The following is a 12899-nucleotide window of genomic DNA, read 5'->3' as shown; positions in this document are numbered from 1 at the left end:
TAATCCATCCTGGCTCAAAGCCCAGGCGAAGCATAGTGCCCTCTAAGAAACCCCAATCAACTCTATCGTATGCCTTCTCAAAATCGAGAAGCATCACGACCAAGTCCTCGCCAAGAAATCTAGCTTTGGCCGTCGCCTCCCAGAAAGTAAAGATGTTGTCAAGGATACTGCGCTCCTTGACCAATCCTGTCTGAGTAGCATGAATCAACTCCCCCAGGAAGGGCTGGATCCTCAAACTCAAGGCCTTTGCTAAGACCTTGTAGACAGTATTGAGGATCGTAATAGGCCTCCAATGCCGAATATCATCTGATACTCCCTCCCTCTTGGGGATAAGATAAATCAAGCCCTCTGAAAAGCTCTGTGGCATCACCCCAGTGTCCAAAACATGCTGAAAGCCCCTGCGGAGGCCTGGCCCCAAAAGGTCCCAATAGCGCATAAAAAAGGCCGGTGTCAGTCCGTCCTCCCCTGGGCAACTATGTCGCGGCAGGACCCTCAAGGCCTCGGCAAGCTCAATCTCTGAAAGAGGCGCACCAAGAACTGAACGCATACGATCTGTGACCCTCCTCTGCACATGGGTCCACACAGTCTGTCTGCAAGCATCTCTGCCCTCAGTGGCTGGCTCCGCTGAAAGCAGGTCTCTATAAAATGCAGTGGCAATGGCTCTGATCTCCCCGGGCTCAGTAGCTACCGAACCATCCGGTCTACCAAGCTGGCGGACTCCTGCCCGAGCATGGCGGGGTCTAGTGATCTCAAAAAACTCACCAGTCACTCTATCACCAAGCTGCGTCCACTGAGAGGCCTGACGACGATAGTAAAACTCATGTCTCTGCTCCTCTGCCTCTCTAACCTCCTGGCGTGCCTGGCTCTGCTGGGACGCTAACCACTCACATGCCGGCTGCTGCTCCTGGAGGCGCTGTAACGAGGCAAGGCTGCGTCTCAGCCGATGCTCCCTCTCGCGAATCTCTCCCAGCCGTGTCAAAGCTGCAGCGTGGAGAAAAGAGCTAAGCTCGATGAGTCCCTAGGCACACTGGCCTGCTGCATCCTGGTCAGAGCATTGACTATCATGCCAGATCCTCTCAATGTCCTCAGCGAGACTGGGATCTGTAAGTACCCTCTCTGGGATCCTCAACTGCAAGCTGGGCTCCCGTGTCCTCTCCTCCCATGTCAGGATAACTGGCGCATGATCTGAAAATGAGGTGCCAGCGAGAATGCCGACGGAGCCCCCTCGCTCCCCTAACCAGTCGCCCACATAAAAGCGATCAATCCGTGATAGATTAGTCCCTCCCTGTCGGCGATCCGACCGAGAGAAACTAAGACTGTCCTGAGAACGGGAGAAGGCCCCATGCTGCCATGCATCAGTGATCCTCAGTGTCATGCAAAACTGGTCCCAAGCTGCAAGCTCCGTGCCGTGCACTGTAACATGACTGCCTCCCACCCTATCGGCCGGGTCCTCAAGCATGTTGAAGTCTCCCCCGACACACCAATGTGCGGCCTCTGGCAATGCATCCGTAACCTGGGTCAAGAACTCTGCTCTGGCACTAGCATGATTAGGCGCATAGACGTTGAGCACGCCCAATAGCTCATCATGCATCCTCAGAATGACATACTGTGCTCTACCAGGCACAATGATCCCTCGATCCACAATGGCCTGCCGCCATACATCCGCAATGACCATGCAAACTCCTCCCTGTCCACCCAAAGGACCAAACCCTGCAGACCAAAAGGTATCCCATCTACCAGGCATCACCGAACCATATCTCCGGATCTTGCTCTCACCCAAGTGGTGCTCCTGCATCATCAAAATATCAATGTTGCCACCAACCAGGCATCTCTGAAGCTCCTGCCTCAAGCAACCTCGATAGCGTATAAAATGTGCTCCGCCCAGGCCCTGTACATTCCATGAGATGATCCTCATGGATGAGAGTGAAGGCGTAACCGAAAGCCTCCGATCGTTGTCTAACACCGAGGCGACTCAGCCGACTGCGGATAGATGATATCCGTGAAGCCCGGATCGGCATGGTGGGTCTCCTCTGTGGTGCTCGAGCGAGGTCGGTGCTCAGTGCCCTCCGGACTGCGGGCAAGCGCCAGGGGACTGCCAGGGTCTCCCGGGAAGGCGAGGCGGGTGGGCGAGGGGGGGGCGAGGGGGGCGGAGAGGGAGCCGCTGCTGAGACCGGAGCGGGCGGAGGCGAAGGTGGAAGCGAGGCAGTGGGAGGGGATGGGGGTGGGGGTGGGGGGGTGAAGGAGGGGGTGCTGGCATCTCCTGGTCCTCAGTCGCTGCAGGGGTCTCCTCCTGGAGGGGAGCAAAGCTGTTCCTCACGGGAACCCAGTGAGGCTGAGACTGTGGCTGCTGCTGCCGTGGTCTCTGTGCGTGCTGCTGTGACTGTCTCCCTCGGCGGCGCCCCTGTCCAGGCTGCCACTCCGAGGTCTCTGTGGCCTGGGCAGGTGTCCCGGAGGCAGCCTGCTGTGCCGCATCTGTGGGCGGGCCATCAGGGGCCTGCTGCTGTGGTGAGGGTCGAGGTCTCCTGCGAGGGCAGGCCTTGGCCAGATGGCCGACCTGCCTGCATATGAAGCACTGGTTCGGGAGCCCCGAGAACTCCACTCTCTGATCAATCCATCCCCCCCCTATCCTAGGTAGCTGAATGACCTTAGGAAGGGAGGAGATGTCAGACACCAAAACTCTGACGGAGGGTAGCCCAGCTGCTCTGGCCACCACTGAAGCTGCTGTGGGGCCAGTCTCGAGTACCGAGCCCACCAATGCTCCTAGCCGAGAGAGAAGCGGAAGATACTCCCGACGGAGTCCAGGGAAGCAAACTGTAACATGAAAAAGGCGCTCTCCCTGCTCAGCCGCTGCTGGATCAAAGCCATGCTGCCAAGGTCTGAAGAAAGCCCGAGCACCCCTGATGTCAAGGGGACTCATGGCAAGGACCTTGGCCACACTCTGGGCGGTCTCGAACTCGATCTGATAATGTCCCCGGCCCAGAAGCTGTACGTCCAGGATCTTGCCCACATCTGCAAGAAGGCGGGCCTGGAGAAGATCCCGGATCTCCCCTCTGTTGGGGCGAGTGCCGACTATACGGCAGATGGTGGAATGGGCCTGAAGGCGTTCCACCTCTGCGGTGAGGCTTGCTTCCTCTTCCGGCGATAGAGAAAGCCTGATGGGGGTGTCCTCGGGGGCGGGTGAGGGGGTGCGGATGAGTCCCTCTGAGGCGAGGTGGGAGGAGTCTCCATCAGAGTCTGAAGCTCAGGCGTAGGCGAGGCGAAAGCGGAAATCCTGCAAGAAACGGGCTGCACACAGACAGGCGGAAGACCGGAGGAAAAAAGAAAAGCAAAACCCCCTGGGGGGCGGAAAACAGCACGAGAGGGAGGGGGGGTTTTAAAAAAAAACAAAAAAACAAAAAAAAACAAAAAAAAAACCAAAAAAAACGGGGGGGGGGGGGGTGGGGGCGGCTGCACTAATGAGGCGGGGAGGAGAAAGCTGCGCGAATGAGGCGGGGGGGAGATAGCTGCGCGAATGAGGCGGGGAGGAGAATGCTGGCGGAGGGGGGTCAGGGCGAAGCAGAGGAAAGATGGGCGCGAAGCAGGGGATGGGGCGAGAAGACGAGGAGGCGAAGGGGCGAGAAGGCGAGGAGGGAGCGCAGCAGCGAGGGATGGGGCGCAGCAGCGAAGCAGGCGAAGGGGGGGAGGAGAGACGGGCGGCAGGCAGAGCAACAAGGGGGAGGGGCGCAGGAACTACAGCAGGCGGGGGGGGGGGGGGGGGGGGGGGGGGGCAAGAGCAAGCGAAATGGCGGGGGGGGGGGGGGCGCTGGTGTGCAGGTCGCGCAGGCAGGGATGGGGCGTAGCTTCAGCGAGCAGCGTTCGAGTGTTTCGAATCGGACATAGAGATCCTTCATCAATCTTCTCAACTATACACATTCAACTGTCACAGTGAATGCTGCTTTCATAGAACGATGTTGCCACAGTTGGTTGTTTCTTGCTTAGCCAAGATATGCACAAATTGCCAAGAAAGAAACAGTTTCCAAATGTGGACCGTCCTGTATCGTAATCGCCTGCCCAATTGGAATCATTGAAGACCTACAGTTCTAAATCACCCCCCTTGGCATAGAATAATCCAAGATCTTGAGTGCCTTGCAAGTATTAAGGTACGTTTAACTGCCTGCCAATGCTTAGTACCTGGGCAATGCATAAACTTTGAAAGTTTTGACACACCATATTGGATGTTTGTCCACGAGTTGCAAAAATAGATCAGGCATCATCCAACAGCTTGATCATAAGTGGTTATGTTGAATGGTTCACCAGCATCTTGCACACTAAGTTTTACACCAGGTTTCGTTGGTGTAGAAATTGACTTGCAGCTTTTCATGTTGAACCTCTTGAGCAGTGACTTGATGTACTTTGATTGCTTAATGACTATACCACTATCTTGCTGTATAAACTGCATACCAAATAGCAATGCAAAAGACTAAGATTTGATATCTCAAAATTTGAGGCAAGGTCAGATTTGAAAGCTGTAATGAAATCCTCATTGGTGCCTACCACTAGCATGTCATTTACATAGAGAACGACAATAAGCAAATCTTGCTTATTCTTTTTCACATACAAAGTGCTTTCTATAGGACTATTTTGAAATCCTTGTCTAGTCAAATAGGCATGAATCTTCTGGTATCAAGCTGTGGGAGCTTGTTTCAAAACCATATAAAGCTTTATTAAGCTTGCATATCTTCTGTTTTTGACTAGTTTGGGCAAATCCAGTTGGTTGACTCACATAAACTTCTTGCAAGTCACTAGTCAAGAATGTTGTTTTAATGTCCAATTGGTGCAGTTTGCGTCCATGATGGGTTGCCAAAGCAATAACAAATCGGATAGTGGTCATACAAGAAGTGGGAGAAAAAGTCATCATAATCAATCCCTTTTGTGTTGGGCATAACCTTTTGCAACAAGTTTGGCTTTGAATTTGTCAATGCATCCATCTGCCTTTCTTTTGACTTTGAAAACCCTCTTAGTACCAAGAGCTTTCTTGCCAAGTGGTAGATCCAATAAATCCCAAGTATCTTTTTTTTTGAATGGAATGGCTTTAACCCAATTTGGATCTTCTTGAGCCTCTTCAAAATACTCAAGTTCATCTACATCATGTAAAGAACTAAGAAATGCAAACTCAACAATATTTGTTGAAGAAGTGGTTTGAGCACCAGATCTAGTTCTACTCTACAAAGGAGCAGACAATTTGCTATCTTGCAAGGTGCTTCTAATCCATCTAGACATAACCCTCGATTCATTGATTGTTGATCTTTCTACATTTTTTTTTCTGGGAAGAAGATACTTCTATTAGTTAATGAAAAAACAGCCACAAAGGGCTAAATACAACCACGAAGGGCTAAAAACGAACTCGCCTCTTTCAAGGGCGCAAAGCAAATGATTGAAAGGTGAAGAGACACTTCTCCTCCGGCTGACCGCTCTATGAGGAGAAGGCTATCTTCTATTTGTGAGGAAAGGGCCAGGCCTCCAAAGCCTCTAGAAAGCTTCCGGTCGCTTCCGCATGCTATCAGAACCTCCGTGTATCTTCCCCCACTAATCGTGGAGGGTGTGAATGATATCGATCCATATGCTCTTGATGGTCTCAGCCGGCGGAGTGTGGGTACCCTGGATGGCCTCGCTTCATCTAGCACGCTAAATGTGCTAGGCTGCTATGCTACTGCAAATCTCCCATCTTTGGCATGAGCCTAGCCGCCAGTCACCTGTAGAGGTGGGGATGTGAGTGGGACTGCTACAATATGATGGTGAGAGACTCGAAGGGCTAGCTCTCCCCCATCCTCCTCATAAGCTGTGACCACTCCAGCCTCTGTGGCCCAAGCGACAATGCCCTGTTGGATAAATGTAATCCCAACTCCTTAGTCCAATTTAATGTGTGGTGGCTAGGCTAGTGGTCAGTGGTTGGTGTAAATCTTACAAACGGTTGGTGCATATGGTTCATGCAACTCATGCAACTAAAAATAGGGTAGAGGGGTCTCTAAATAAGGTACAAGTCGTGATCAAGTGATAATGTAAGTTTGGTTCATGCCTAATCATAATTAGAGTCTTTTTGTGTTAATCTCAAAGCAATTTCTGCATATACTAGTTTTTGTCCCTCATGTTCATGATGTTTTGTACAAGCTTTGATCCATCTTGAGTATGTTTTGATCAATATTCATAGTTGAATTATCATATCCAACATTTGGTATCAGAGCATGATCTAATTAGGTTTAGTTTATTAGTAAAAATCCTAATCTCTCTCTTAATCACCATAGCTTGTTTTTTCCCTGTTTGGACAACATGCTGTAGATTGTCTCCATGCTTGCATCTGAGGAGATTATACTTCAATATTTTGATATAGGCCTCTTGCTTTGATCCCACACAAGCCCTAAAACGAAGCTCGAAGGCAGATTTGGTCGCTTCTTCACGAAATCAACGTCGCCATCAAAACAGGCAGCGTTTTGCTAATCGCGTTCATTCGGCGCCGTCTCTATGAATTTGTCTAATTCCTCTTAGGTGCTTCAAGTCTATAATGTAAGGATTCAGCATACCAAATCTTGTAGTAATTGGTCCACAGGAGCTGCTGTACGGAGCGTTTTTTCAGTCGCCTGTTTTCTGCCTCTCTTGCTCCAATAACATGGTGCTTATTATTTTGATCTATATTGATGATATTATTATTATTTGGGCTTAAATCATCTATATGAGCAAGTTATCAACATCAAGCAACATATTGCATCATCATGAGCTTCAAATTTCCCGACAAATTCAACGGAACTGGGTTTCATACCTGGCAAATCAAGGTGAAGGGCTACCTCATGAAGAAAAATCTGTGGAGTACGGTCAAGCCACTTCCTGAAGATGAAGCAGGTATTTCTGCTGCAGTTACAAGAGCTACAACGGCTGCACTTCAAGCAAAAGATGAGCAAGCACTTGGTATTATCATTACTGCTTTAGAAGATGATTTTATTGATTATATTGATAATGTTGAGTCAGCTATGGAAGCTTGGGAATCACTAGAGCGTACTTTTGGTGCAAAGGCAAAGCATTCCAAGATCAATTTGAAGATGCAACTCTTTGATCTAACCATGGAGAGTAATGAAAATTTTACAGCTTTGATTAACAGGTTGAAGAGCTTAATGACACAATTGGTTTATGTTAAGTCTCCTGTTCCTGAAGAGGATGCTATTGCTATCTTGCTTAAAAGCTTACCTTCAAGCTTTAGGCAAATTGTGACGGTACTTAAAGAGAAGGAGCCAGTCCCTTCCTTGGAAAGTATCATAAATTCTTTGCAAGAAGAAGACAAGAAGATTACAAAGGATGTGATAGATCCTTATGCATATACTACTACTTCGACATCGGCAAAGAAGAAGTGTACTATTTGTGGTCGTACAAGTCATCTTACTAAGGATTGTTTCTCCAAACATCCTTGTGAGTATTGTGGAAAGACGAATCATCCATTCGCAAAGTGCTACCAAAGAGATCAAAAGCTAGCAAAGGCACATGTGGTTGAAGAAGTCAACCAAGTGGAAGAAACAAATCTTTGTTCTAGTCTTAGTATAAAAGACGTAGATGATGATTATGCTTTTTAAATTATGTCATGTATGTGGTTGAGTCAAGACTTATGTTGTTCCAACTTGACGAGTTGTAGAGGAGAGTACACCACCCTATGTTGTTATTAAGGGGGGACTCTTACTTATTGTGTCAAGGACGTATGTTAGACTTGTTCATGTTCTTGTAAGAAGTTGGTCTTAAGGGGGGATTGTTGGATAAATGTAATCCCAACTCCTTAGTGGTCAGTGGTTGGTGTAAAGCCTACAAACGGTTGGTGCATACGGTTCATGCAACTAAAAATAGGGTAGAGGGGTCTCTAAATAAGGTACAAGTCGTGATCAAGTGATTATGTAAGTTTGGTTCATGCCTAATCATAATTAGAGTCTTTTTGTGTTAATCTCAAAGCAATTTCTGCATATACTAGTTTTTGTCCCTCATGTTCATGATGTTTTGTACAAGCTTTGATCCATCTTGAGTATGTTTTGATCAATATTCATAGTTGAATTATCATATCCAATGCCCCATGTAATGATCCGGGTTGATGCCCTGTCCATAGTGAAGATGCGGAGAATCCACTGCCAAATTTGCTGAGCCTTCGGGCAATCCCAAAGGCAATGTTGTTGAGACTCCTGAGGGTGGTCGCGCACCGCGGGCAAGCTGTTGGCTGACTTCCCATTGCCAGCCAACAGCTTGCCAGCCAGCCAAGTACCGACCGCCAAACTCCTATGCGCCATCAACCAAAGAAAGAGGGTGATCTTTCTAGGCCGAAAGCTGTCCCAAAGTGTCCTCCAGAAATCTGAAAGGAAGCGCTGTGAATAGGCCCTGAGACTGCCAATGTGCTGCTGCTATTGCTGCCGCCGTTGCCGCTACTACCGCTGTGCCATCTATCTTAGACATTTGGATCCTATGGCCTAGCTGCGTTGTATATGCAAAGAAGAGGGCATCCAGAGTCTCCTCCCGATCCGTGGGATCATGCCAAGTCCACTCTCCTGGGTCCCACTGCAGACGCGTCAGAGGTTGAAACTCCCATATGCATAGCCGCCATAATCTCTCCTTGGCCACCTTGGCCGATGCTAGATCTATGTGCCATTCCTGTGTTTGAAAACCAATCACCCTCACCCTTTGCAAGGTGCAGCCACTGAAATCCTTCAGACCACTGTCCTCATCTGCTCCGTGGACCGCCACGAGGATATCGTGTTTGGTAAACACGCCTAGCCACACTAGGGGGGTCAGGTCTGGAATAGGAGTCAGCCACTCCCGAGGGATAGCTGAGTCAATGTGGATGCTGAGCCTATCTCTACCCCGTGTCCCTGTCAAGTCTCTCTCCTGCACCTCCGGGGTAACTGCCTGTGTGCGATCCAATCTTGAAGAGACCTAGCTGGTCCCATGCTCAAAGCGCCCCAAGATACATGCGGTCGGGCCCCTAACATGTGGCCACTGGGTAAATGGATCAAGGGGTTCTAGACCAAAGGCTATTGAAGCCGCTCCTCTAAGGCAACTGGATCTATCTGTCTGAGGGCTGGCTTGAGATGATCCCAAGCACGAAGTAAACTGGTTGCAAATCTGTCCTCAAAAGCTGGGCTAAAACCACAGGCTCGCATCTCTGTGAAGATCCATGTGGTACTCTGCGGCCAAGGGCCCCCAAGACTCGGAGTGTGGGCTGAAATCCGGGCCAATAGGAAATCCTTTCGGGGCTCACCATCGGGAAGGAGTCCTCTAACAATCAGCTTGTCCAACTGGGCACGACTCTGGATAGTAGGGTCGATGAGGCCTAGCCCCCCTCTGCCACGTGGCTGAATGATCACTCTCAATGCCACCTTGGCCCTGGCTGGCCTCCCATCACTGTCGGCCCATAGGAAGTTCTGGATCAATCGTTGTACCTGGCCAATACATGCTCGAGAAAAGGTCCAACACGAAGTGATGTACCGCATGGTGGCTAGAAGTACCTGGTTCACCACCACCACTCTGCTTGCTAGGGAGAGCCTGCTTGCTAGGGAGAGCCTCTCTAAGCTCCAATATAAAAGCTTCTTCCGAATACTTAGAAGAAGCGGGCCGAGCTGCTGCTCAGGAGAGAGATTAACGCCAACCTGGCAACCGAGATAACGAACTGGAGTGTCCCTCGAGATCCACTGCAAAGCCTCAACTGGTCGCCAAGTCGGGGTGGGTGCTCAACCTATCCAAAAACCACACGACTTGTGCTAGTTGATATGCGCTCGTGATGCGCGGCAGAATCGTTTGAGATTCCCCACATCTCCTGCAAGGAAAGCTGCTGTGTCGTCTACAAACTTTGAGTCCGACAGCTCCTGCGTGTGGAGGGGAAGACGGAATCCTTGAAGCCCGGTCTCCTGGGTGGAGAGATGGCCTCGGTGACAGTGCCAGAGGACAGCCCTGTTTAACCAAGCTGGAAAGGGGGAATCTATCGCCATGGGTTTCCTGAATGAGAACTTGGTTGTGTGAGGCTGAGTAAAGTCCCGAGACTCTACGAATCCACTTCATGGGAAATCCCATCGTGCTCCTTGTGCCCTCCAGAAAACTCCAATCCACCCTATCATAAGCTTTCTCAAAGTCGAGGAGTAGCACATCATTGTTTAGGATCGGAGCATTTTGGAGCATTTATTTCCAGTTGATTTGAAGTTGGTACATCAATTCCTTACGCATTTCCCCTTTGCAACAAACAAGGATCATTAGGCAAAATCTGCTGAGAATCAACAGAAACTGGCACTGGTAATAACCCATCAAACATGTCCGGAGAATTGGCATAGGCATGCTTATTGAATTCTATCATTGGATAGAGAGAATTCTTTGCAAAAATGACATCCCTATTGATAATAATCCTCCAGCTCGAGCGCGCACAATGACCGCGTCCTTTCGTCATCCAAGTCGGTGGTGAAGTCGATGCCAAGGTGGTGTGGATGTTCTAGGATACACCATGAAGGTAGCATGTGAGGTTAAAGGGTATGATTCAGGACCGATCCATAGCAAGGTGCATGGCAAAGTGGTGAGAAGCTTTAGCCGTGTAGCGTGTTGAGGCGGCATGAAAAGTGATAAGTGATGTAGAGGGTACTTATGTGAGGTCTCCTTTGTGTTGTGGAAACGGTTGTCAGGACCTTTAAAATTAGGTAGTTGGTAGAAGCAGTCCGCACCCTGTGATTGTTAGGAATGAGCGTGAGACCTCCTTTCTGTTGTGGAAACGGTTGTCAGGACCTTTAAAATTAGGTAGTTGGTAGAAGCAGTCCGCACCCTGTGATTGTTAGGAATGAGCGTGAGACATCCTTTCTGTTGTGGAAATGGCTGTCAAGACCTTTAAAATTAGGTAGTTGGTAGAAGCGGTCCGCACCTTGTGATTGTTAGGAATGAGCACGAGGACCACATGGAATGATTTACATGGGTAGATGGTGGTCCGGATCTCCTTGTTGACACGACATGATATTATACCCTGAGCTCCATGTTTCGTGTGAGCCAAAATATGAGTGCATGCTCCCAAAATTGCATACTCACCCTAAACTTGCACGAGTTGGTCAACAAAGCAAGCTTTTTCCCTATCATGCACGTGTTGCTGAAAAAAGCAACTTTTTGCATATAACTGATGCTGGCCATGCACTTTTGTTTTTTTTTCAACTCCAAAAATAAGTGTTCCCTCTTCTCCACATCTCCACCCCCGGGCCCCATGCAGCCCATGTGTGCGACCTGTTCAACTGTTTGCACAATAACAGTTTCCTGCAGCCTAAGGCCTGTACAACCAGCTGCATGGGGCCTTTACGGACTTCATGGAAAGATTAGGTCTGTTATTAGCCCTCAAACAGCCTCCTTCACTGCTCTATATGCACTCAAGGCCATGTCCCAGTTGTGTAGACTGGGGTATACACTTTGAACAAAGGGGTAAAACATAGTATCTGCCAGCTTACCATGATATTGACCTTCTTGGCTTCACCTTCACGCACCTCTCATCAGGTCAGATGTTGTGCTTTTATTGAGGAGGTTCAATTAAGCTCCATTAAGTTTCCTTCAAGAGTGTGTATTTGTTTATCTTCTAAGGCTGCCATATAGTCTTAATTTGAAATTTCAAATTCTGATGCTTTTTAATCATTTCAGGAGTTCCACAACTTCGCGGACCTTCGTAAACAGCTACAGCCCTTAGCATTGGCAATCAATAGCTATGGGGAAACCTACGGCTTGTTGACAAAAGCTGATTTTCAAAGAGCTGCATCTCAGGTAACGAATTCAAGCTGGGAGCATTCTATGCATCAAAACAGGAGCAATTAGGTCACCATGATCAGACATAAGCTTTCTTGAGCCTATGTCAACTAGGGGTGCACGTGTGTGCGTGTTACACACACACACACACACACACACACACACACACAATTCTTGGTTTTCTATTTTGCAGGTTTGTAAAGTTCCATTGACAGATACGGTAGCAGATATAGTCTTCTACATTTTTGATATTAATAAAGATGGAAATCTCAGCACTGAGGAGTTTTTGGGAGTTCTGGAGCGTAGAGAACAGGGTGTGTCGGAATGCCTAGATTCTGGGATCATAAGTTTCCTCAAATGCTGGTGGCATTGTGCCCACAACTGTTACTACTGATCTAAGTGGCCACTTTTTGGAGTCATGGATGATTTAACACCATAGGGAGATGGTTATCTTTTTAAAGCATTTATTCTAGGGGTTTCCTTGAGCGACTCTTAAGGTTGACCTTTGAGTCAGGCACTGTACAAACATGAAGTTGGCTTGAGCTAAGCACAGATCAAAGGTAGTTGCAGCCTATATAATACAAAGCAAATGTCCACTCTAGTAATACTTTCAGCCCATCTTTATATGTAACAAGAGACTCTCTTACAAAGAAGACACAATCTTGATGGGAATTTAATGAAGCCTCTCTCTCTCTCTTTCTCTCTCTCTCTCTCTTTACGTGCGCACATCCATGGCATGCGTGCATGTGTGTATATAGTCACCCGTGAAGTGTGACCAGCCTCACACATACATGCACACACTGCAAAGCATGTTTATTACACTCACAAGATTTTATGTTGCCACACGTGTCCTGTACATAAGTTTTTGGTCTCTAGAGGATGGTAAAAGAGTCTCTCTCTCTCTCTCTCTCTCTCTCTCTCTCTCTCTCTCTCTCTGTTTTGGGGCCATTCATTATTGAGTCTTCAAACATAGAGAGGAGCTTGAGTCACATTATGCCACACACTAGCTTGCTAGTTTTACCCTTCATAGTAATAGAAGGAAACTTTTTTTTTTGTCTTGTACTAGTTTGTTGGTCCCATGGGTCATATTTGGCCCCAGTGGACGATAATACAATCTTCTTCTTCTCTCAGCTTCAGCCTCCCTTTCT

At 48.5% G+C, this 12899-nt stretch overlaps 1 protein-coding gene across 2 annotated transcripts in view; it reads left to right on the top strand.

The window, feature by feature from the left end:
• Positions 1 to 12448, top strand: part of LOC147605459 (calcium-binding EF hand family protein) — a 36237-nt gene extending 23789 nt beyond the window's left edge. Inside the window, exons 7-8 of one of the 2 annotated variants that reach the window (XM_086793676.1) lie at positions 11650 to 11769; positions 11945 to 12448. In XM_086793676.1, coding sequence (XP_086649802.1) covers positions 11650 to 11769; positions 11945 to 12145 — 321 coding nt within the window. In that variant the 3' untranslated portion in view covers positions 12146 to 12448. Of the gene's footprint in view, positions 1 to 6367; positions 6648 to 11649; positions 11770 to 11944 lie in introns of those variants that run through there. The other variant, XM_086793677.1, reaches the window with a different exon arrangement.
• Positions 12449 to 12899: the final 451 nt, after the last annotated feature.

This window comes from Cibotium barometz, chromosome 59 (assembly GCF_041138505.1).
Source record: "Cibotium barometz isolate CiBa-2024 chromosome 59, ASM4113850v1, whole genome shotgun sequence".
Lineage (NCBI taxonomy): Eukaryota > Viridiplantae > Streptophyta > Polypodiopsida > Cyatheales > Cibotiaceae > Cibotium > Cibotium barometz.
The sequence above is the reverse complement of the archived record's forward strand: the minus strand, read 5'-3'. Positions and strand labels throughout refer to the sequence as shown.